This window comes from Fundulus heteroclitus, chromosome 18 (genome assembly GCF_011125445.2).
Source record: "Fundulus heteroclitus isolate FHET01 chromosome 18, MU-UCD_Fhet_4.1, whole genome shotgun sequence".
In the NCBI taxonomy this organism is placed as follows: Eukaryota; Metazoa; Chordata; class Actinopteri; order Cyprinodontiformes; family Fundulidae; genus Fundulus; species Fundulus heteroclitus.
In genome coordinates this window covers 26982302-27004477 of record NC_046378.1, presented here as the reverse complement: position 1 = coordinate 27004477, position 22176 = coordinate 26982302, and the positions used below count along the sequence as shown (strand labels likewise).

General features: G+C 38.7%; 1 protein-coding gene across 2 annotated transcripts in view; it reads left to right on the top strand.

Moving 5' to 3' along the window:
* The first annotated feature begins 4829 nt into the window (after positions 1 to 4829).
* cadm1b (cell adhesion molecule 1b) overlaps positions 4830 to 22176 on the top strand; it is a 273821-nt gene continuing 256474 nt past the window's right edge. For both annotated transcript variants that reach the window (XM_036149507.1, XM_036149506.1), the window contains exon 1: positions 4830 to 4907. In XM_036149507.1, coding sequence (XP_036005400.1) covers positions 4832 to 4907 — 76 coding nt within the window. In that variant the 5' untranslated portion in view covers positions 4830 to 4831. The remainder of the gene's footprint in view (positions 4908 to 22176) is intronic.

Below are 22176 nucleotides of genomic sequence, written 5' to 3'. Positions count from 1 at the left end.
TCTTTGCAAAATAGCATCTTAGAGCATCAGTGTTCAAGTCTTGCCAGAGATTTGTACTTAAATTTATGTCAGGACTTTAACTAGGCTGTTTTGAAACGACCCAGTTCAATGTTTGGATCAAAATTGTTGTATTGTGGCTCTAGCTGTATGTTTAGGGTCGGCGTCCTGCTGGTAGATGAACATCCCAGCCAGCATCAAGTCTTTTGCAACCTCTAGCATCTTTTTTTTCCCCCAGGATTGCCTTGCATATAGTCCCACCACGTATCCAACATGTATCCCAACTTTTCTCAGCTTTCCTGTCCCTGCTAAAAGAAAAAAAAAAATAGCATCCTAACAGCATGATGCTTTTTCATGTTGGCAACGGTGGACGTCTATTGGCAGTCGGTTGCACTAGATATTATTTGGGTACAATAGGAGGTACAAATGTATGCCATCGTTTTCAGATTTTCTTTTGGAAATAAAGGAGACAGAAATTAAAATCAAGTATCGTCTCCTTCCACTCGATATGCTATAGTTTGGTTGTACTGGTTTTATAGTAAAAACCAGTACTATGGGGCTTATTTTGCAAAGCATCATAGTGTGTATGTTGTATTTTCCATGTAAATGTAAATTCCTCATTATATGGGGCTGCTTGTTTAGTTATGTGGCCAGAGCATGGGTAACAAAAAAAAAAAACTACATTTCATTCCTATACGCCTGGCTCTATCTCAGCCATTGGGGGTCACTTACGAGGGTCTGATTCAATTATTCTTCCTTTCAAAACAGGAGGAAAACATTTTCATGGTGAATGGTTTGCCTAAATAGATTACCATCTCAAATAATTCAATTTCCGTTAATTTGATTGATTTCATACCAAGGGGGGAAAGAAATCTTAATTTAAAAGCATTGCATTTCTAATCAAACATTAACGGCGAAGCAGCGGCAGGCGAAAATCTTTTATTACCAGTTTCGCCACTAATTTAAATAGAAAATGCTCATGGCTGCCCCTATTAAATATCACCATCACAATTCTGTGCATGCCCTCATATGCAAGATCTCCTAAAAATAAGCTCCTTAACTCTTTGAAGGCTGCATCCTTCGCGCAACGCGCCCTGCACGCGTAATCAGAAAGAACAGAGAAGCTCCGGGTGGCCATTACAGCAGAGGGTCCAGATAAAGGAGTTTGGTCATCTGATCCATTCCCATCCATTATTCATTCCAGAAACACCCGGCTCCTCTTTCAGGGCAGACCCACAAAACCAATCTATCCTCGTGAGCAAAGAGGAAATGCCGCGCAGTAGTGATGTGAGTCACCAAGACGCCAAAAGATGAGATAGAGAGACAAGGGGTGAAAACAGAGGTTTGGGGGCGGCGTGGGGGTAGAGGCGGTGATCCACAGGTGAAGTGAACCATCAAGCAAACGCCAAATCAAATTATCACAAACCTGAAAAAGATGGGAAAAAGAAAGAGAGTTCCACAGACACACACACACACACAAAAAGAGAAGTGACATTTTTGACTTATTGAGCACTTCTCCACCAGGTGCACTCTGCAGACGGGTGCCCACTGGTGCTATGCTGTCAGAAAATACAGCATTCTGGCCACTGCTGCGAGGAGAAAACACCTTGCGGAGACATTGTGTGAGTGGCAGGCAGAACTGGCAGGCTGCCACAGATAATAACATCTGAAATAAATTTGATGTGTGGAATTCAATCTGTAGTGATAGGGACGGCTGCAGCATTAGAGCGAAGTTCTAAATGCTATCTACTCATCCATGGAATGAGGACTGACACGCAGCCTCAGAGAATAGATTGTGCAATTAGCAGCCTTTGTGCTGTTTTGACACAATGAAAAGGGGAAATGAGATTCAAAGTTGTCATGCATGGCTCTCTGTGGCTCTGCGATCCTCATAAGATAGTCTTCCTGTACTCCAGGTGAGAATAAGTTGAGACATTCGGAGATGTAATGTAGCACACAGAGAATGCACAAGGGGGACTTATTAATAATTTGAAATATTTTATTCAGACTGTGTGATTTTTAGAGTGTTTCATTCTTATGTGGTATTATTCCCATTCTGATGGTCGTGACAATGAGACGCAATGCACCGTTCAAGAACAAGGGGGCACTCTTTGAGTAGACATTGAGCAAAAATGGTTAGAGAACAGGAGTTTGTTTTTACTGATTATTCCTTTAATTTATCTTTTTTAACAATGGGTGGTTGGACGGAAAATGGGTGAAAGATAAAGATAAAGATCCAACAGTATTGATGATCAATACAAATAACAAAAGCAAAGCTGGAAATCCTGATAAATAAATGATACACATCCTGAATAAGGAAAACCAGAGTCTTACAAATGCCTGTTTTCACAAGTCATCATTTGTGTTTCTCTCATAAGACCGCTAATCAGGATAAGCTCCTTTCAAGCCAAAAATGAGCACACTAGCCAGAACTTAATTGTTACACACTAAACAGACGTTGAGCTTAAATGTTTTCTTTCACGATCTTTCATTCGCTGCACTCATACATACGTATTTCTATGACTTTGGTTTCGATTGCAATTTTTAGATATTTTCTAGCTGAAAAAACAGCAACATTGGTCCTCAACAGAGTACGTTTGAACTAATAACCTGTAAATGTTAAAAATCCGTTTTGCTTTCTATGCAGTTCGAGTTTTAGAGCATTAAACATTGCAACTATTTCCTTTTTCTGTTCGGAAATCACAGGGCTCTCTTTGCTCCTCTTTCAATGTTTAGCTTTTAGGAGTTATGCTCATTATCAGAAGCCTCAACGTTTTTGTTAATGATGTAGAATAAAGACTGGAGTAATACATGCACCCTCAAACATAAGTACTGTAATGAAGTATTCCAGTAAAGAGGAATATAATCAAAAAGTTAACTTATTTCAACAGTTAGTTTCAAATTAAAACCTATGGATTACTTTGATGTATAAAGAGTTATGCTCTGCCTGGCCTACAACATCATAGGGAAGACTACTGACATGCCTGTCAGTCACTGACACCCTCTACAAGGAGGGCGAGCAACAAAAACTGCCTGTTTAAAGAATGCTGTGTCCAAACATACCAATGGAAAGTTGAGTGGAAGGAAAATATGTAGTAGAAAAGGGTGCACCATGCAACAGGGATAAACAACCTCGAGAAGAATGTGAAGCTAAGCTCATTCAAGAGTTTGGAGGAGATTCACAAGACATGAAATATAGACCGAATCAGTGTTGCAAAAGCCACGGCACACAGACATACCTAGGACATTGGCTACAATTGTTCCACTCCGTGTGTTAAGTCCCCCCCGACATGAAGACGGCATCTTAACTGGGAAAAGGAGAAAAGCTGCTGCACCAGTAGTGGTACTGAATGGTCCCAAGCTGAAGATGAAAGCAAATCTTTCATTTTATTTTGTAATCAGTCCCAGAGTGTGGCGAAAGAGTGGAGAGACACAGAATCCAGGTTGAATCAAGTCCGGTGTAAAGTTTCCTCATTAAGTGGTGAGTCAGCGAGCCATTTTCTGTCACTTTTTCCTTCCACTAAACTTTCCATTTAGCTGGTTGGATACAGTGCTCTGTGAACGACAAGCTTCTTTAACATTACCCTTCATACTGCTAAACAACTGTCAACAGTGGTCAGTAGTCCTCTTTATAACTGCACAGTGGGACATTTCTGTAGTGAAGTGTATGTTTATGTAATATTATTTTTCGAGAAACTAAATGATGTGTTCTAATTAGCTATAGGCCATAGACTTTAAAATTAACCACAATAAATGGTTGAAATCAGTCAATGTGTAATAAGTTGCTATAATATATGAGTTTCATTCTGAACCCAATTACGGAATTACACTAACTTTCTGATAACAAAGATTTATTGAGATGTAGCTGCATAATGAGCAAAAACATTTCTTGGAATGCCCTCGATTGTGCTTGCTCTTAACACAGTCCACATCTTGTAAAGCTCCCAAAAACTGTCAAATGACCAATGATTCACAATCCTCTTAAGGCTTCGGTACTTGTTGCTACAGTGCTACTTTTACTTTTACCACTTTTTCCTTCCACTAAACTTCCAGGTAATATATTTGGATACTGCACTCAGTGAACAGCTTTCTCTTTAGTAAGACACTTTTGTGTCCTACCCTCCCTGGGGTCAATCGTTCAACTGTCAAAACATTATCAACCAGATTAACAGAACCAAATGTGTTTGCAATATATCACTATACTTTATATCATAATTCGGTTTTATAATTTAATAATGTATCTTTTTTTTGCGATTCTGTTTTAATTTAACGACACGCACCTGCGTAATGAAAAAGGATTAAACACTGTTTTGGCAGACGATTATATATGTGGTGCTGCTGTAAAAACCAAAGCCCAGCCAGCTGAGCATAGCTCGGTTTCCCACATTCGAATAAACAGCGTAAAACCCATAAAAGGAAATTACTGTAATACACCCATAAAGTGTCTGTGGTCCTCTGTGGAGAATTTACCTCACAGCGCTGCATGGGATTTTACGCTTCCCATGGAATCACATTTATATTCCCTCAATTATCCCACTGGGAATTACAGTATGTCTTAGCTGGCAATCTAAGGAGGCAATAACACAGCCTTAAACATTTTTAAAAGTCTCATGAGGAAGCGGTGTATTATTTCTATACCAGCCTAGGTGTCATTGCAACATAACGTAGCTGCCATGCAATAGCGAAGCAGCCCCCTACCCTCTCTCTCTCTCTCTCTTTCTCTCCCTCTCTCTCTATCTATCTCTCTCTCTCTCCGCCCCTCATGTGTCTACATTTCCACCCCATGGCCGTCTCTAGGTGATTTAGCGCCGCCAGTCTCAAGCAGGTATCCAACATGGCGATCACGGGGAGCGGATCTCTCGCTATTTCTTTCGCTGTTTTAGTGATTTCTGCGGCGTTTCTTCACAAAGGTGAGATTGTTGGTTTTTTTTTCTCCTTAGCAGTCTTGTAACGTATAATTACTCGTTCACAGCAATCAATAAAAAACAAACAAAAAACAACAACAACAAAAAAGAGAGGAGGGGGAAAAAAAGAGGAGTACATAGCTGTCGGGGAGAAGTTGTTGGTGCGTTTTGCGCGCTCGATGCGCACCAGCTTCTCCTCGAAGCTCAGCATCACTTTCAGTTTGTTCTTTTACTTGAAGAGAAATCCCCACGCTGCTCTGAGAGACTGGTGCTGCCTGTGTTGTAATGCCAGCTCCGATCCGAACGGCGTTTTGCTGCCGAACGCTACAGGAGTTGCTATAAAAAGTAACAAGCGGAGATTTGAAGTGTGAGCGGTGATCGAACAACGTTTACCCAAAACGTGCGAGGCTGTGGATTTCCTGGAGGGGGGGGGGGGGGGGGGGGGGGGTACCGGGAGCACCCGCTATGGTTCTTGTCTAAGGCATCCTCAAAGAGACGCAACTCGTCGCGCTTATAGCCCCTCAGATCTCTCGTCAGTCAGTCTCTGCGCTTCAGGTGCGCTTCAGAGGAGAGGGGGGAAAAAACACGCATTGCAGTTTGTGCATCCTCTGGCCGCGCAGCAGCTGCAGCCCCGGATCCACGCGTCTGTGCGTCCCGGTGTCCGCAGTCCGCACGTTCTCCTCCACAGTCAGCCGGACGAAGCTGCAAGGGAACATCTTTAATAAAGCGCGTAACTGCAACGATAATTGATGTTTTTTTTAAAAAAATGTGCTCGACCTTAGCTTTGCATCAGAGTTGTGTCAGATTTTTGAAGAGGGTAAAATGCACCCCCCCCCCCCCCCCCACCACACACACACACACACACACACACACACACACACACACACTTTGGCAGATACTTTTGCAGGGGCAAGGATAGGCATCTATGCTCCAAGGATGTTAAGCAACAGTTGGGATGACAGGGTTACACTTAGTGGCTTGATTCTGCCTCGTAATAATAACACACTAGTTGTGTATCCAGCCCTGCTATACAGCACACATCAACAGGTCTGCAGAAACTCACGTGTGTTTGTGTGTGCGCGCGCCTGCGATGTGTGTTTGGTAACTGCTCCCAAGATGAGGGTACTTGTTAAAAATTTTTTGACAGTATGTTGTTGTTTTTTTTTTTTCTTTTCTTTTTGCAGTTCATTGGTTACAAGGCTTTCATTTCACAGCTGCTGAATGTATTATGCTCTGTGCTGAATAGCAGCTAAATGACATTTACAGCATTGTCTAACGTCTCCTTGTCACATTAGTTTAATTAACCTCTCAGCAGAATAAAATAATGCATCCTGAATGCGGAATAACCTGCAGGCCCAATACAGCGAGAGCTGCGTGGCACACGGGATGCATAAGCAAGCCTTTCCTCGGTGCAAGCTTGTTTATAATGTGACCTTAGGGTTTTTGTAGGCCGGAGAAAAATTTAGTTAATCCTTTGTAGAACCACTTTTGGTTCTCGAGTGTGTCTCTAGCAGTTTTTCAGTTTTAGAAACTGATAGCTTTGTCCATTCTTCTCGCAGATGAAACGCATCTGTGAACTGCAGATCGTATGTCTTGCCGCAGGTTCTTAGCTGTGGGCTTTGACTAGTCCGTTCTAACATACAAACATGCTTTAACCTAAACCACTTCATTGTGTCTCAGGCTGTACGTTCAGCGCTGCTGCCTGGCTGAACCCTTTTGGTCCAGTCTCAGGTCTGTTGCCGCGTCTAACCAGATATTAGAAAAGCGTTCCCACAGCACGACGCAGCCTCGGCCGTGTTTTACCATGGGTATGGTGGGGTTAGGGCGCAGTGGTTTATGTTTTTCTGAGCCGACCACATGATTTTTGGTGGCAGACGCAGTCAATAACATAAGAAAAAAAAAAGGCTTTAGGTGTTTTTTGAAATGCTGAGAGTCATCGTTTGGGATTATTTATTTAATTTTTATATAATTGCTAATCTACAAACTGAGAATTTTATATTGATGGAAAAGTAGACCCACAGTCATAGATGGTACATTTGTGAATCAAACTTAAATGGAGGGAGGGGTAACAGCTCCCAGACAGGCCCGTTTCTGTTATCAAGGTTTGCACAAGTTACAAAAGGTTATTGTTTCTAAACAGCTAAGATTTTCCACCTCACCGTTCTAACGGTTTAAAGCCCTTTTAAGAAAATCACAGGCAACACACTGAAGACTCCAGTTTTCTTGGACTTTTTGAAGCACGGAGTAATGCAAGCGCTGCCCCTCCTCGGCCTCGTGCTGCACGCTGCGGGTCAGCTGGCTGAAATAAGGCCACCGCACGTTGTTCTCACTTACACGGATCGTACATTTGTCTGTTTGATCATATTTCGGGTGAGAGAGAAACACAGACGGTCATGCTGTGGAAACTCTTCATGAGGTAACGGCGTTTTGAAACTACAGTTGAGAAACCATGAGCGGGACGTCTGTAAAGCAGCCTGCGGCAGGATGGTTACTGGAGCAAATGGCTCGACTAATTAACCAGCTAGTCTGAGTTTGTTTCACTAGTGTTAGTCTATAAAGAGCACAATGTCAAAAAGGTATAATATTATGTGCAAAAAAAAGGACCAAATCTATATTTCTGCTTTGGACTATGAATGAGGGTCAAAATAACAATAAATAAATCTTAACATAATTACCAAGGTGCATTTTTTTTTTTTTTTTTTTTGCAGCGGTAGGAATAATTTTGGGTATTAAATAAAATCAGACCATGTCACGCAATGTTTATGTAAATACAGCGATCCCGCGTTATTTTACTCAAGGTTACCATACCATGAGAACCCCACGCCAGCCCACGCCTCGTCCCAGTTATCAAAAGAGAACGCCGTTCCTTCGCCGAGCGCTGGCAGTCATAAAACTAAAGAGCTGCCTCGGCTGAGCATCCCGGTTATGAAAAGATGAGACTTTGCATTACAACAGAGGAATCTGTTTAGCAGTGTGTCTCTCCCCCGTCTCTCCTGGGGCCCTGCCTGTTGTAGCGCATCAGATGGTTGAATTTCAGAGGGTTCAATGATCCCACTTATTGCCAGTTTAAAGCCATTCGTCAGGACTGAGTGATGGTGAAGTGGATCAATACGAGCTGTCATGAAGCCTCGAGGCGCCGCTGAAGGACAGGATCTCAGAGAAACAAAAGGAAACATACAGCTGTTACAGAGCTCTTGGATGCCAGTTGGCGTCTGACCTGGTGAGTGATTGACAATGTTCGGCTCAGGGTGCCCACGGTGGGGTTTGGCTTTGAAACAGATACTACTGAAATCTGCTCACAGCGTGCTGCTCTGCCCTCAATTTGTGTTTGTATATTTGTATTCTGGTGGGTGGTGGTTGTTTTTTTTTTTTTTTTTTCCCTTCCTCTGTTATTATACAAGTTTCCCCTGTGTTTTATGATTGTCCTGTGGCCATGGTGGATGTTGGCGCCTACAGGACATGCATCCATACTTTTCATGCATATTTTAGTCGTACATCGGAGATAAGGTCATAGGGTTAGTAGAAACAGAGATGTACTGAGCAACGCAAAAAAATAAAAAAATACAGTCTCAAACATTTAACGTTTCTTAACCAGAAACTGGTCAGAACTCGGGCTTTTAGCATTGCATTTCAGTGAGCAGCATAGTCTGATGAACTCCGAGTGAAGTCTTGCAGTCGTGGAAACAGCTGGCGCACACGAGAGCAGTAAATCAGGATGAGTGCAGAACCTTCTAAAACTGTAGCAGAGGGCATCCTCAATTCCCAACAGACAAAAGAGATAAAAATGTCATCTTAAAGGACTGAAAGTCTTGCTCTGTAGTTTGTCAGGGCATCAAAGGGGTTTCCTTGGACTTTGACTGCTTTCTGCTCCTTTTACATCCAGTCGCTTGGAGTTTTTGACGTCACATCCGCTGTTATCTGATTGGTTCTAATCTGTTGATGCTGACCCTGTTAGTCCCGCCTTTGAAATCGGGCTCTACCAGCTCCTTATCAGACTGATTCGTTGTGTATACGACGTAAATCAGTCTGGCTGGCCAGGCTAAAATTGTGCAGTGTGTGCTTACAAAAGAGTAAAGGGGACAAAATTAGAAGTTTCTGGCTTAACAAAAAAGCTCTCCTCTGCAGATGAAAGAAACAAGAAATATGAATAAATCAAACAAAGACCCAGTACAGGCCCCGAGAATAATGTAGAATACGATTTCATTTGTGATAAACTATGCTATTTTTTTAATGTTCAAACACAGGACTAAAAAATATTAGAAGCAAAATTACTAAAAAAAAAAATGTAAGCTGTCTGCTAAGTACTGACCAAACAATAGCTGGGGAAGCTTTTTTATGTATGAATAACTTAAGTCAGAGTTTGTGGGATAAGAAACAAACAACAACAAAGACATTTATTTAACAAAAAAAATGGTTTGGTAAAGATCTTAAAGGATAATTTAAAATCACAGAAGAAAACATCCAATATCCAATACTTCAGAATTTCACGAAATTCTGAAGTCAAAAGTACTCGAGGGCCACAAAACGATAAAAAATAACCCAAAAATGATGTTGTGATTCTTTCACATGCTTTACAAAATATGATTTCAATTAAACAAATTATTCCAAGTTTCTGAAGGAAAAGAATGTTAAATCACTGTAGATCCAAAGTTAAAAATGGGTTTTGCACATTTGCTTTATTAAAAGACGGTCACCCAGTTTGCTAATTATGTTAGACTTGACTGAAAATAAAAGAAAACTGAATTGTTTTTGATCTCCCAATATGAGAACAGGATTTGGGCTGGTATTTATTTTAAAACACTTGTATTTAGCTAATTGTAATAAATGATTTGATGAAAAAAAGCTTTAAATGCACAAAGATTTTCATCTGAGTTAAAGTCCTCAGACAGATGTGGTCGTATTTACTATGAAATTATATAGAATGTAAAAAGTGTGGTTATTAAAACATGAATATATTGTGTTGTACCAAATCTTTTCAGTTGTAAGACCTTAACCGGTCTGCATTAATATTAGCCTAATAGAAATAAAATGTTTCCATCTCCATCAGCCAAATCTTTCCAGTAAACCAAATGAAGTTGGGGTCCACACAAAATCAGTCCAGGGGCCACAAATGGCCCCCGGGCCGCACTTTGGACATGCCTGCAATAAATAAATTAAATAAAATAAAACTTCATACACAGTTAGCCTTGAGACAAATTCATTAAAACCACTTTTAACAGTTAGAAACCAAAAAACAGTTAGCAAATCCAGGTCTTTGGGAGTAAATCTGCAAATATAGCTTTTCTTTTATCTATTTTCTTTCTATTTACTTACAAATTGCTTGGCTTTGACTTGAACTGTGAAATCGAAACAGACACATGTGATTTTGCCCTGTTCCCGTGTTGTAGTTTTGCGGTTTTGGTCTTTTCGTTCCTGACTACTCTTAGCAAAAAAAAAAAAAAAAAAGGAAAAAAAGCCTCCTGTGACAGGACATTTTCATATTCAAATTAATACATAATTAAGAGTAACTTTCTTCTCTCTTGGCTACCGTAAGGAAGCTGCTCAGAGTTATTTTGGTTAGAGCAGGGGTCATAATCTCTCATCTTTCAAATGAGGATAAAAAAAATGTCAACCAATGGAAATATAGGGTGTAGTTCAGAACCTTTGAAAATAAAACTCATACACTTTAACATCCTCATTTGGTTTTTGAAAGCCCTCCATCAGTAAAAATATCTAAATTTATTTTTGTATAATGTGCGTCACAAGATTTTACTGGGTTGTCCACAGTTTTACTATCCCTGACTTGGCAGCACATGGGTATGAATCAAGGCAAATTGACCTGCAGCCAGTTTGTTCAAAACTGACAGCTGAGAAACTGCTGCTATTTATTTAAATGCCTGTTTAAATTTCTATCACTCTACCAATAATCAATTAACCCACAGTGTTTGAAATCTCACCAGCACACTTTAATGCTTTTTGTAAAATGTTTTTTTTCCTCCACTGTCTGTATGAAAAAGCACTTATAGAACAGTACATGGTAGATTTAATAGTGCACTTAATGGCCCATTGATATGTGAAGTATTTCATTGCCTGTACTATGAGATCACTATTGTACATCATTTGTAACAATAATATAGTCTTCTATTTAAAGAAATTGGATTTATTGCTCATTAAATATACATTAAGCTGGGCTTAATAAGCCTCCAACTAATTGTTGGGTAATGCACGACACTATTTTACGCAGTGGCAGCTAATCTAAGCAGCTGAAAGTGAGGCATGTAAGGAATTTTGCTACTTGTAGCAGAGTTAACAAAGAGAGCTGGGCAGGTTATGCACCTCGGAGGTGTGCAGCTCCACTCTATTGGCTCTGACTTCCCCCGAAAACTGTTAAATCCATGTTCTTAGCTGGAAAATGACTTTTCTGATTCTGCATCAAACTTTACTCTCTTTATCAGTAAGCTTGTAAAATGCATCCAGAAGTATTTACCCTCAGGTTTCTTCTGTTTTTTGCTTTTTTTTTGTCACAGCTAAATGTTTTAGATCAGGGATCACGAACCTTTTTGAAACTGAGAGCTACTTCATTGGCGTTGCGTCATACGAAGGGCTACCACTACTGACCTTTGAGCTAGAGGAGTCAGAGTTCACCTTAACTTTATGTAAAATAAACACATTTTTCATGCTTGGTTATAGATATTGTCGTTTTCCGATCTATATAAATTCAAGTGTGATTAAACAAGAAGAGTAACGGAATAAAATAAACTTTTGGATGCAGCTCACTGGTGGATTGTGCTTTTTTTAGAACAGGCTCGTGGGCGCCACATATGGTCCTCGGGGGGGCTACTTGGTGCCCGCGGGCACCATGTTGGTGACCCCTGATTTAAATCAAACAATCCAATATCTGACAAAGATAACCCTGAGTAAATGCAAAATGAAGCTCTCAAACATTTATTTTATTTTTAAAGTAAAAAGCTATACATACTAAACCTGGACCTATGTGAAAATTTAATTTCTCCCCAAATTAAAAGCCTAAAACAGCCCAAACCGTCACACTAGCATCACCATGCATGACTTTTGGCATTAATTTCCTTCTTTGAAATGCTGTTTTAAGTTTACGTTAAAGGGGCCTAATTACGTATTTTGACCATAAAAGAAAACACAAAAAAACATATATTCATCTTGAAATAAAACAATATATGCCAGGCGTTTGTCCTAATGGTGTTTACTCAGTCCTTTTTGAGCCTGAAAAGAAGTTTGGACCTGGTGCAATCATCAAACATAAATGTTAAACAAACAATGGCAGCAGCTGACCCAGCTACAGTCACATGATACAAGCTAAGTCCTTTTTAGACACCAGAGCATATTATTTTCCCGTAGGCTATGGTCCTGGACCATGATGAATACGGCTGCCATAAACGTTATAATTAAAACTTCCAAATACAGCAGAAAAAAAGTGCATAACAGAAATAAAATATAATAAGCCAAAATGGAGCAGTAATTTAATTAGGAAACATTTGGTATGCAGCCAGACAGGGCTACTGGTGCTGGAATTTGTAAAGTCATAATACGTGAGCAGGCTCCTTTAAGATGCAACTCCATGCACACGTTCCAAAAAGTTTCCCTTTCTTCTCTACTGTTCCCAGAAATGTTTCTCAAAGATTTTGTGGATCATCATGTGGTTTTACTTGGCAAATATGAGACAGGCTTTTGTTTTCTTTTTGGTCTGTAGTGGTTTTGTCATTGCAACGCTTTCATTGATGCCATTTTTGCCTGAACCCTTGAATCATGAACACGGACATGTGGAACATGAAAGACAAGATTTTTAGACTTTGCTCTGGATTTTTTGTGACCTTCTAAATGTTGTGCTCCTGAAGTAATTTTGGTAGGCCTGCTGCTCACGAGAAGGTTCACCACTGTTTCACGTTTTCAACATTTGTGAACAATGGCTTCCGCTATGGTTCACAAGAGTCCCATTGTCCCAAAGCCTTGCAAATGGCTTTGTAACTCTTTCCAGACTAATAGATGTCAATAGCTATGTTTTTATGGACAAAAGTAATCGGAGGAGTGGTGGTTTATGCCGATTGATAATCCAATTAACATGCATATAAATGCTTGTAATGCTCAAGTTATTTCGAATGTGGCAAACTGACCCCAGTGCACATGTGCGCCTGAAGTAAATGTGACGTATTTCTGTATTACTGAGTGGTGGAAATCCATCGGGAAGCAAAACCGTCGGGGCTCCCAACACAACCTTTCTATTTGAAACATTAAAAGAGCTCAAAATTATTATTTATTCAGTAACGTTTCAGTAACGTAATTAGAACCTCATGCAAGTCCAGCCTGGGCACTCGGAACACAAAAGAATTCGTACAACACTGTTTTCTTTACTATTTTTTGTTGTTCAGCAAAGACAGAAGTGTATATAGGCCTGGTGCATATACACGCACATTATGATCAGATTAATTAATTGTGTGCCCATATAAATGGTACGGTCCTATTGTTTTTTTTTTTTTTTTTTAACCGAATACATTTCAATCCGATCGTGGAACTTTGTGCATTTAAACATAGCTGTGTTGCTTTTTTCAGAGCTTATAGCCTACTACATACTGTCAAATAGGTCCTTTATTAAGTGATTTCTACAGGTCTTTTTTGTAAGCAAGACCAAGTTTAATAAAAAATTTGACTAATTAAACAAACATTTTGATTTAAAGGGATGCAATTATGTTTTTATACTAATAGGTTGGATTGTGCTGTATTTCTCCGGATTACACTATCATTAAAAAACGGCTTTTTTATTTAGGCAGCTGATCTCTGTGTGAAGTTTTTGCTTGTCAAGCTGAAACATTTACTTTTTCACTTCACTTTACATATGGAGGCATCTTAAACGGGCTGATTTCAATTTTGCATTCGGCTATTTCAGATATATTCAGTCAGATATGTCTAATCTACCGATGCAATATCCGACACAAAAAAAAAAAAGCCTCTGAAGGTTTGTGTTGACAAAACGGAAAATCTCCGTTTATCCTTGACTTTACTTTCTTTTCAATTTCTGAAATACTCCAGCCTCTCCTCAAAAACGTTACCCTAGATGCTGGGCATCTGGGGTTTCGTCCGCATACTTTACAGTGGGACCTCTGAGTCAATACTGTGTCATGTTGTTTTGTCAAGGTCGCGGAGTGCAGCGGCAAACACGCTATTACTGCGAGTCTTGTCGGTAATGCATAAAAAAAAGAAAAAAGTCAGAGGACATTTCCATTTGTGCCGCAGTGCCACACAGAAGGACAAAACTAAGGATGATCAAAAATCTGTCTGTCTGTGTCGAAATGTAGTAAACAGTCAATTAGGGGAAAGAGACAGATGACAGGTTCTTTTATGGTCGTGGGGACAGAAGCTTCCATTCACAGTGATGTGGTAATGAGGAGGAGAGCTGATGTCTCTGCTTATGAATATGACATTGTTCTCTCTGTTCCCTGGATCTGAGAGACCTCACTCTATTGGCTACAATGTTTAGACACTGACAATCAGGCCCGCATGGAAAAAGGAGGGGGGAAAAAATGGAAATGCAATGATTTTGTTTTGAAAAGGGACAGAGAGTGCACATTAGTATGGGTGATGGAGCAATTACAAGCCATCATTAAGGCTCACAGCGCAGCACTTTTCTAAATGAAGAACTCCAATGGGCAGATATCCTCCCTACCCAGCAACATGCAAATAATATTCACTATTACGAAGTTACTCACAAACCTTGGTGAGACGTGTAACATCCATCCCAGTCCATGTTCTGCCTGTTCCGTTAGTTATTATGGCCCATCTTCGATCCGGCTCTCACACACAACATCTAGATGCCAATAACTGTTTTTACAAGCAGCGGATGAGGTTCGGGTTTCGACACACTTAAACGCTTCATCATTTTACCACAGTACGCACGCGACCTCTCCTAATATATATTATTGGCAGTGAGAGGAAAAACAAAATATGATGATTTGAAAGTTGCCGATTATGTTCATACACATAAACTGAGAATAGAAAAAAAAGACATGATTTTTTTTTTTTTTGGCAAAGGACAAACAAATGTGAATGAAAAAGAAGAGGAAAAGATGGGGATTCAGAATGGTAAATGGGGTTAATTTATGTAGCACTTTTGTTGTCATGCTGACCACTCAAAGCACTTTACACAATAGTCATATTCACCCACTCACAAGCACATCCATATTCATACACCCATACATGAGTAATAGATAACTATTTGCTTAAAAAAACAACAGTTATTCTTGTGAACAAGAGCTACAGTAAAGTAAAACGTAATGTATTTTTAAGACCATTTGTTAGTTTAACTGCTTGGTAGTATTACTTGAATTTTTGGGGATTTCTAAAATTTGCATTAAATATCAGCTTCTTGTGGTTTATGTTTCAGCCTGGTACGGAAACACTGTTTCTTCTGCTTTACAGACCAAGTAGTGGCAAAGTAAGTTTCTGGATGTGGCACAAAATAGTAGTAAAACAATTAAATCCTACTGTTTGAGCTAATTGGTTAACTTATCGGCCATTGGTCGGTGCTCACACGTAGCGGTTTCCGAGCAACTTCATCATCAATTTGGAGACATGTTTCTGTTGTTCTGGTGATTCCGAGTCAAACGTCTTTACTCTTCATTAGCATTTTTTGTTTCTGCATAGTTACTAACTCCAAAGTGAAATACCTTCCTCTCACAAAAATGCTCCGATGCATTTAATGTCGAGCAGCCAGTGCGTTGGAGATTTATTAGAGCTTGTCTGCAATAGCAGCTAATTAAACGTCCTTGTTCCAGCAGAAGGGCACAAAATCAGTTAAAATGACTTTAACATTTTCTAGATGTGTTTAGATTACATCACGATCCGGCCTTTTGCTTGACTCATACCAATTTCCAGTTTTGTATAATTTTAAAAAAAAATCTTTTAGTCTTAAAAAAAATAAATAAATCTAACAGGACATGTAGGAATTTCTAAATCATCCACATTTAAACACCAAAACATATTTCTCCAATGTTAATCATATTTTTATTGAATTGAAATAAAAGGATCAAAATGCTTGCTGGAGACCGATGCAATTATAGACTAAAAATTCAAAGGCATTTAACATGTAAGAAAAAAATAAGACTTTTCAGTGTCTGACCTGCCGATTACAATCAGAGCCTATTAAGGCAGACTTTTTCATTTCTATTATTTAGGTGATGGAATGGCATACCGCTATTTCTACTGAGAAGATATATTAACCTTTTAGTTATTTATTTAGCCTGGATTTATTGGTGTATCCAATATTAAAAAGCATACATTAATTATTAAGGACAATATATATCTATATATATTAAGGACAATATATATCTATATCTCTACATATATATATATATATATATATATATATATATATATGTACATATATATATATATATATATATATATATATATATATATATATATATATATATATATATATATATATATATATAATTTGTTAATTATCTAAGATGTAATATATATTGCTATTATACCACCATTTTTGGCTAAAATAAGGCATGCAGCATTTATTCTCTTGTTGAATTTTGTTAGAAGTTGAGGATGCATTTCACTTTATCAAAATTTGTACTTATTGTCCCACAGGATCCCCTCATAAAATGTGTTCACTCATCCATGTGTCATCTGTGTTACCTGAGATTTCACTCTGAAAAACATTAGATTATGGGATTCATCAAAGCATTAAAGCATTCAAAATTGCACAATTTAGTCCAAAGGGGAATCAGTAAATACTCTAAAAACAGAAAAATGATTATTAGAAACTATTCACACACCTTTGTTTTTTCAGTATTTTGTTACATTACAGACATATTAAAGAAAAAAATGATTTTCCCTTCCAAAGGTTAGAGCTAAGTATCTAACAATAAGGCAAAGACAAGTGTTCAGAAATAGCTACAAATTTTGTTAATCCAGTATTTCACAAGCTTAATATTTTGCTGTAGCACTTTTGGCAGCACTTTTCTTGGGTGTGTCTCAACAAGCTTGGCACACTTGATTCTCTACCATTTTTCTTTGCAGACCCTCTCTAGCTTATTCGGGCTGCATGTGCACTGTGCAGTGATAGTAGACGGCCATTCTTAGGTATTTCCACCGATGTAGAGTTAGATTTAATGACAGGCTCTGGCTGGGGTAATCAAGGGTGTTCACAGAGTCTTCCCAAATCCTCAAATTCTTTTTGTCTTGACATTGTTCTTCAAGTTATTGTTATGTTGGAAGTGGAACGTTAGAGGACTATTGGGTTTTCGTTCACCTCTCTGACCGATGCACTACCCGCCTGATTAATCAGTTTGGTTGGTCAGGTGGTTTAAAATTTTCAGATCCTAAATAATGGAGGCCGCGATGCTTTTCAATTCCGTTTGATAATTATTGTGTTTAAGAATCCCTTTGACTGCATTGATTGGTTTCGACATTGATGCGCACTGTCAGCTGTGAGACCTTATATAGGCAAATGTCCAATTAACTGAGTTTACCCTCGTGGACTCCAGTCAAAGATGCAGAAGGATCTCATTTATGGTTGCTGGAACTAAAATTTATATATAATGTTTAAGTATTTTCACTTTTTATAAAGTTAAAGTTTTCTCTTTGATGTTATAGCCTATTGTAGATTTTCTTAAAAAAAAAAAAAGAATAAGTCTCAGAAAAAGTCTGTTGAATGTAGGAAAAGTGAATGAGTGTGAATACCTTCTTGCGGCACTGCATGCTCACACTGGTGTCTAGCTTTTTACGAAAAGCGGTGGTTAAATATTCTGTCCGTCAGGTGGATCGTGGCTAAATTCTGTAGAGGTCCAACAAAAGGGAGACTCTTGACTGCGGCTGACAAGAACTTGCAACATTAAGGCTAAATAAAAGGTGATCAATAGAAAGAAGAAAGGACTGTGAGAACGAAGAGGTAATCTTTAGTTATTGAGCTCTTGCTAATCCACTGCTTGAATCCGAATGAAAAGGGTTCTGGTTCACTAATCGACAGCTGCAGCGTTTGGCTTTCACAAAGATAAAGTATTGTGTTTTCCGTCAAGAGGGAAAATGAAAGAGAGGTGGTTTCTCAAAATAGTAGCTGCTCGGTTCCCTCTTTGGACAACCATCGTTTCCTACTTCCAGTGTGATTTGATAGCAGGTTACTCACTTCAGAAGTCCAAACCAGAGCGTTCCTTTGTGCAACAGATCTTCCAGACAACGAGGAGAGGAGCAGCTGCTTTTTTGTGTTCTCCTGGGCTTGTTTGAGCCTGATAAAATAACTATAGTGGAAATCGTGCAGTGCTACTGTACGGGCTTAAAGCATCGACAGAATGCAAACAGCGCAGCAATCAATAAATCTAAGGCTGCTAATAGAAACACAATCTGCTGCAGCCGGGACATTTTAGACTGTGATAAGAGTGAAAATGTGAAAAATCTTGTTTATATACAGTCAGACATCGGAGGACAGCCCTGTTCTTACTTTACACCATCCTGAACAATCAGTTGCTCTCGTTCTCGCCGGAGTGCTGTTTGCAAATGCATTTATGCAGTCATGAATGAAATATTATTCCCTTACACAGCAGGATACAGCCAGTTTCGGGGACAACATTACAATAGCCGGGTCCCTCCAAGTTGCTGTGTTGCTTTTTCAGCATTGCCCCCGAAGCCCCCCTAATGTTTTTGTGATTTTATTTAACAACACACCAAGGGATGCCAGCTGGAAACAACTCACAAATCTTAAGGAAACTACAATACACAGGCAAGTGTGGCAAAGGGCTAGGAAAATCGAAAGTCCGGGTTTATATAAGCAATATCTCTGAAATGAATTCCACGTCTTTTGAAAACTTATTTATGCAATGCAATTTTCTGTGTGGTTAAAATAGGTCTGTTTACGTAGCGAGCCTAAGCAACAAGCAAGAGTCTCCTGCTTGTGCCTGAAAAAAATAAAATACGTGTTGAGATGTAGGTTTTCATCTAAAAGTGCAATTGACGTTGAAGTTAAACCGAATAAAAGCAACTTTTGTTTGGTTTAATTCAATTCTTTAGCTTCTAGTCTTCCCTGTTAATTGTTGAGCTCTATAGAAAAAAAAAACAAGACTGAAGTGTTAGAAAAGTCTCATATCAATCATTTGAAAAGGTAATAGGGGCTCTAAGATTTAGAGCTAATTGATATGTTTCCAATTTAAGTCTGAGTAATATTAGAAAATGATGCTGTTACGACGTAATTTGTATGCATTAAAATGACAATTTCAGTTGCCATAAATCCACATTTTCTTCCGTCCTGTCGTTATGTGTGCTATAACCTTTACTATCCTTGGCACTGCCGTCTGTAAATTGACCCTATAGACTGAATATCTTGTTGGCATGCGACATGTTAATTCCTTTCGCTCTGGAAATATAAACCCACAATAATTGCATTCCAAACTGTTCTATGAGAAATGAATATTACGCCCAGTGATGTTGCGATGACAATATAATTGCAGTATGTTGTTGAGCCTTAATCCCCAATTACGTTGTTTGAGTACCACAAAATAAACAAATATTTTAAATTTTTTTTTTTCTACATTTTTTGTTTAGATGGCCTACATCAAGTATTTCAAGAGAAAGCAGAAATTCATATATATAACTTTTGCTAATTTTTGTTTTATGTTTTGACATCCATTGTGGAGTCTCTTCATCAATCTATACCTGCACATTGTCATTCTGTACCAACCTATTTCCACTTTGAAAATTTAAACTATTTCACATTCACAAAGGTAATCATATTCATATTAAGAAGTTAATTGAAGTTAATTGAATCATATCCATTTGTCTTTGTAGTTAGATATTTCACAACATTATTAAGATAAATAATCATAAAAATAATCCTTTCCCATTTGGAATATTAATGTATTTCTATGTTTGGCATGAAACATCCCATAGCTGATAGACCAAAACCTTTTAAGTACAAAACAGCAAAAGGGCAAATTGATATGTACACTCTTGAAATGAAAATGTGTTTGCTGAATCTGGAAAAAGAAAATAGTTTGAACTGACATATAAGGACTTTTAGATTTGGTTGCAATTATATTTTTCCATCTGTTATTTTTTTTTTAAACGGGAAAAAAAATACTTTTGTAATGAACTAGTTAGTGGAAAACCCGATATTCAAACCAACACAGAGGTTATGTTCTTAAAGTTTATTGTTGGTAGTGAAGACGGTGGCTGACAGGACAGGTAACGGCAGAAGATGGTAGGAGTAGACTGAGACGACTGACCAGGTGATGAAGGCAGAGGAAGACTTGACCAGGTGATGAAGGCAGAGGAAGACTTGAACAGATAATGCTGATGTGTCCCCAGTGAGAGCAGAACGAGACACAGAATCCCCAGAAGTAACCTTAACCAGGTGGTGCACACAAGCACTAGTTAAGGCAAGGCACATTTATTTGTATAGCACATTTCAGTACAAGGACAACACAAACTGCTTTACATGATTAAAACGTAGGAAAATAAAAACTGAATAAAAGCAAGTTGAAATAAAATGTAGAAAACTGAAAACAAAATAAAACATGGGGAAATGGAAACTAAAAGCAAATAATGATTTTAAAAACAGTTGGACTACAAAATTAAACTTATGATGTTTCAGTAAAACAGTTTAACTACAACAGTCAAAGGCAATCCTAAACAAATGGGTTTTTAATCTTGATTTAAAAGAACTCAGGCTTTAAGCACTTCTACAGTTTTCTGGAAGTTTGTTCCAGATAAGTGGAGCATAGGAACTAAATGCTGCTTCTCTGTATTTAGTTCTGGTTCTGGTTATGCAGAGTAGGCTGGAGCCAGAAGACCTTAGTGGACTGGAGGATTGATACACTGATAACAAGTCTGTAATGTATTTAGGTGCTGAGCCATTCATAGATTAATAGCGTAGCCCAGCCCAGGAGAAAATTTGGCATTGGAGTATCGGGTTGCTTTTACAAGTACGAGTATGAGTACCTGATGCTGGTATCGGGCTCGAAAAACACAATCAAGCCGTGTATAAAAGAAAAAAAAAAATAATTGTATGAAATAAAGTGCAGAAAGTCCTGTGTTGAAATGGAACCAAAATGGTTTACACTGACATTCATGTCTGCATCTGCAATAGAAAACCACTGTATTTATTTAATGATTTTAATATTTGTGGCACTAGTGGCCTTTATCTGTAAGTGAGAGAATAAGGGGAAGACATGTGGCAAAGGTTCACGGGCTGGGAGTCAAACCTGGGATGGCCTTGTTGTGGAGAAAGGTCTCCATACATGGGTCACACGCACTATCCCTGTGCCACCACCACACCACAAACCACTTTTTCTTTATGTGGATGCTTCTGTTTCTCATTTTAAACTTTGAAAAAATACTTTTGTCTTAAATTGGCAAAATGTTCCAACGCTTTAATTCTACCAGGAAGATACCACCGAGCTGGGAGCAGTGATATTATAGTGAAAAGCTAACGGTTGTCTTGCTTTCTGTTGGCATGAAGGCAGCTGTTTGTCTTCAAGACAGTGAAGACTGATAGAATTCCCCTGATGAGATTTTACCCATCTTGAATCTTTTTTAAAAAAAAAAAAACAAGAATCAATAGGTGAATGGGTCAAAAACAACACTTTTGAGGCTGTTGATTTGCCTGAATGATTGCCAAATAACTGTGTGTGGGAGAAAATGCTGGAATGCATACTCTGTTGTTTTAGTGTTGAAAAAGATGGTAATGACTTCTGGGACTTAACAATCTGTCGAAGGAATAGTTTTCCTTCAAGACTGATGTGGGCATGTGGTTTTTAGGACTGAATTCGACAAGTAATGTAATTGTGCTCACATTTGTCATCATCAGCAACTTAATAGGAACTTGCAATTTCGCATTTGCATCATGACACACAGTTTGAACTTGTGCAGTCATAAATGAGACAGAGAACATCCGTGAAGACGATTTTTTCAAGTCTTGCTACAGATTCCTATTTTGATTTAGGTTTGGACTTTTATTGGGCCATTCTAACACATGCTTGTTTCTAAATGCTTCCATTATAGCTCTGGCTCTATGTTTACATGGTTAATGTCCATTTAAGTCTCGAGTCTGCTGCAGCCTCTACAGTTGTCTAGCATCATCTCCACAGCATGATGCGGCCACCATCATGTTCTCATTTGAGGTTGGTGTGTTCAGGTTGGTGCAGTGTTGGCAGTGGAGCACCTTCTTCCACATGTGCACTTGACGTGCATCTCGCATGGTTTGCTGCGAATTGTAAACGGGACAATTTTGTAGGCTTTCCTCCAGCAATTCTAGCTACTTTTC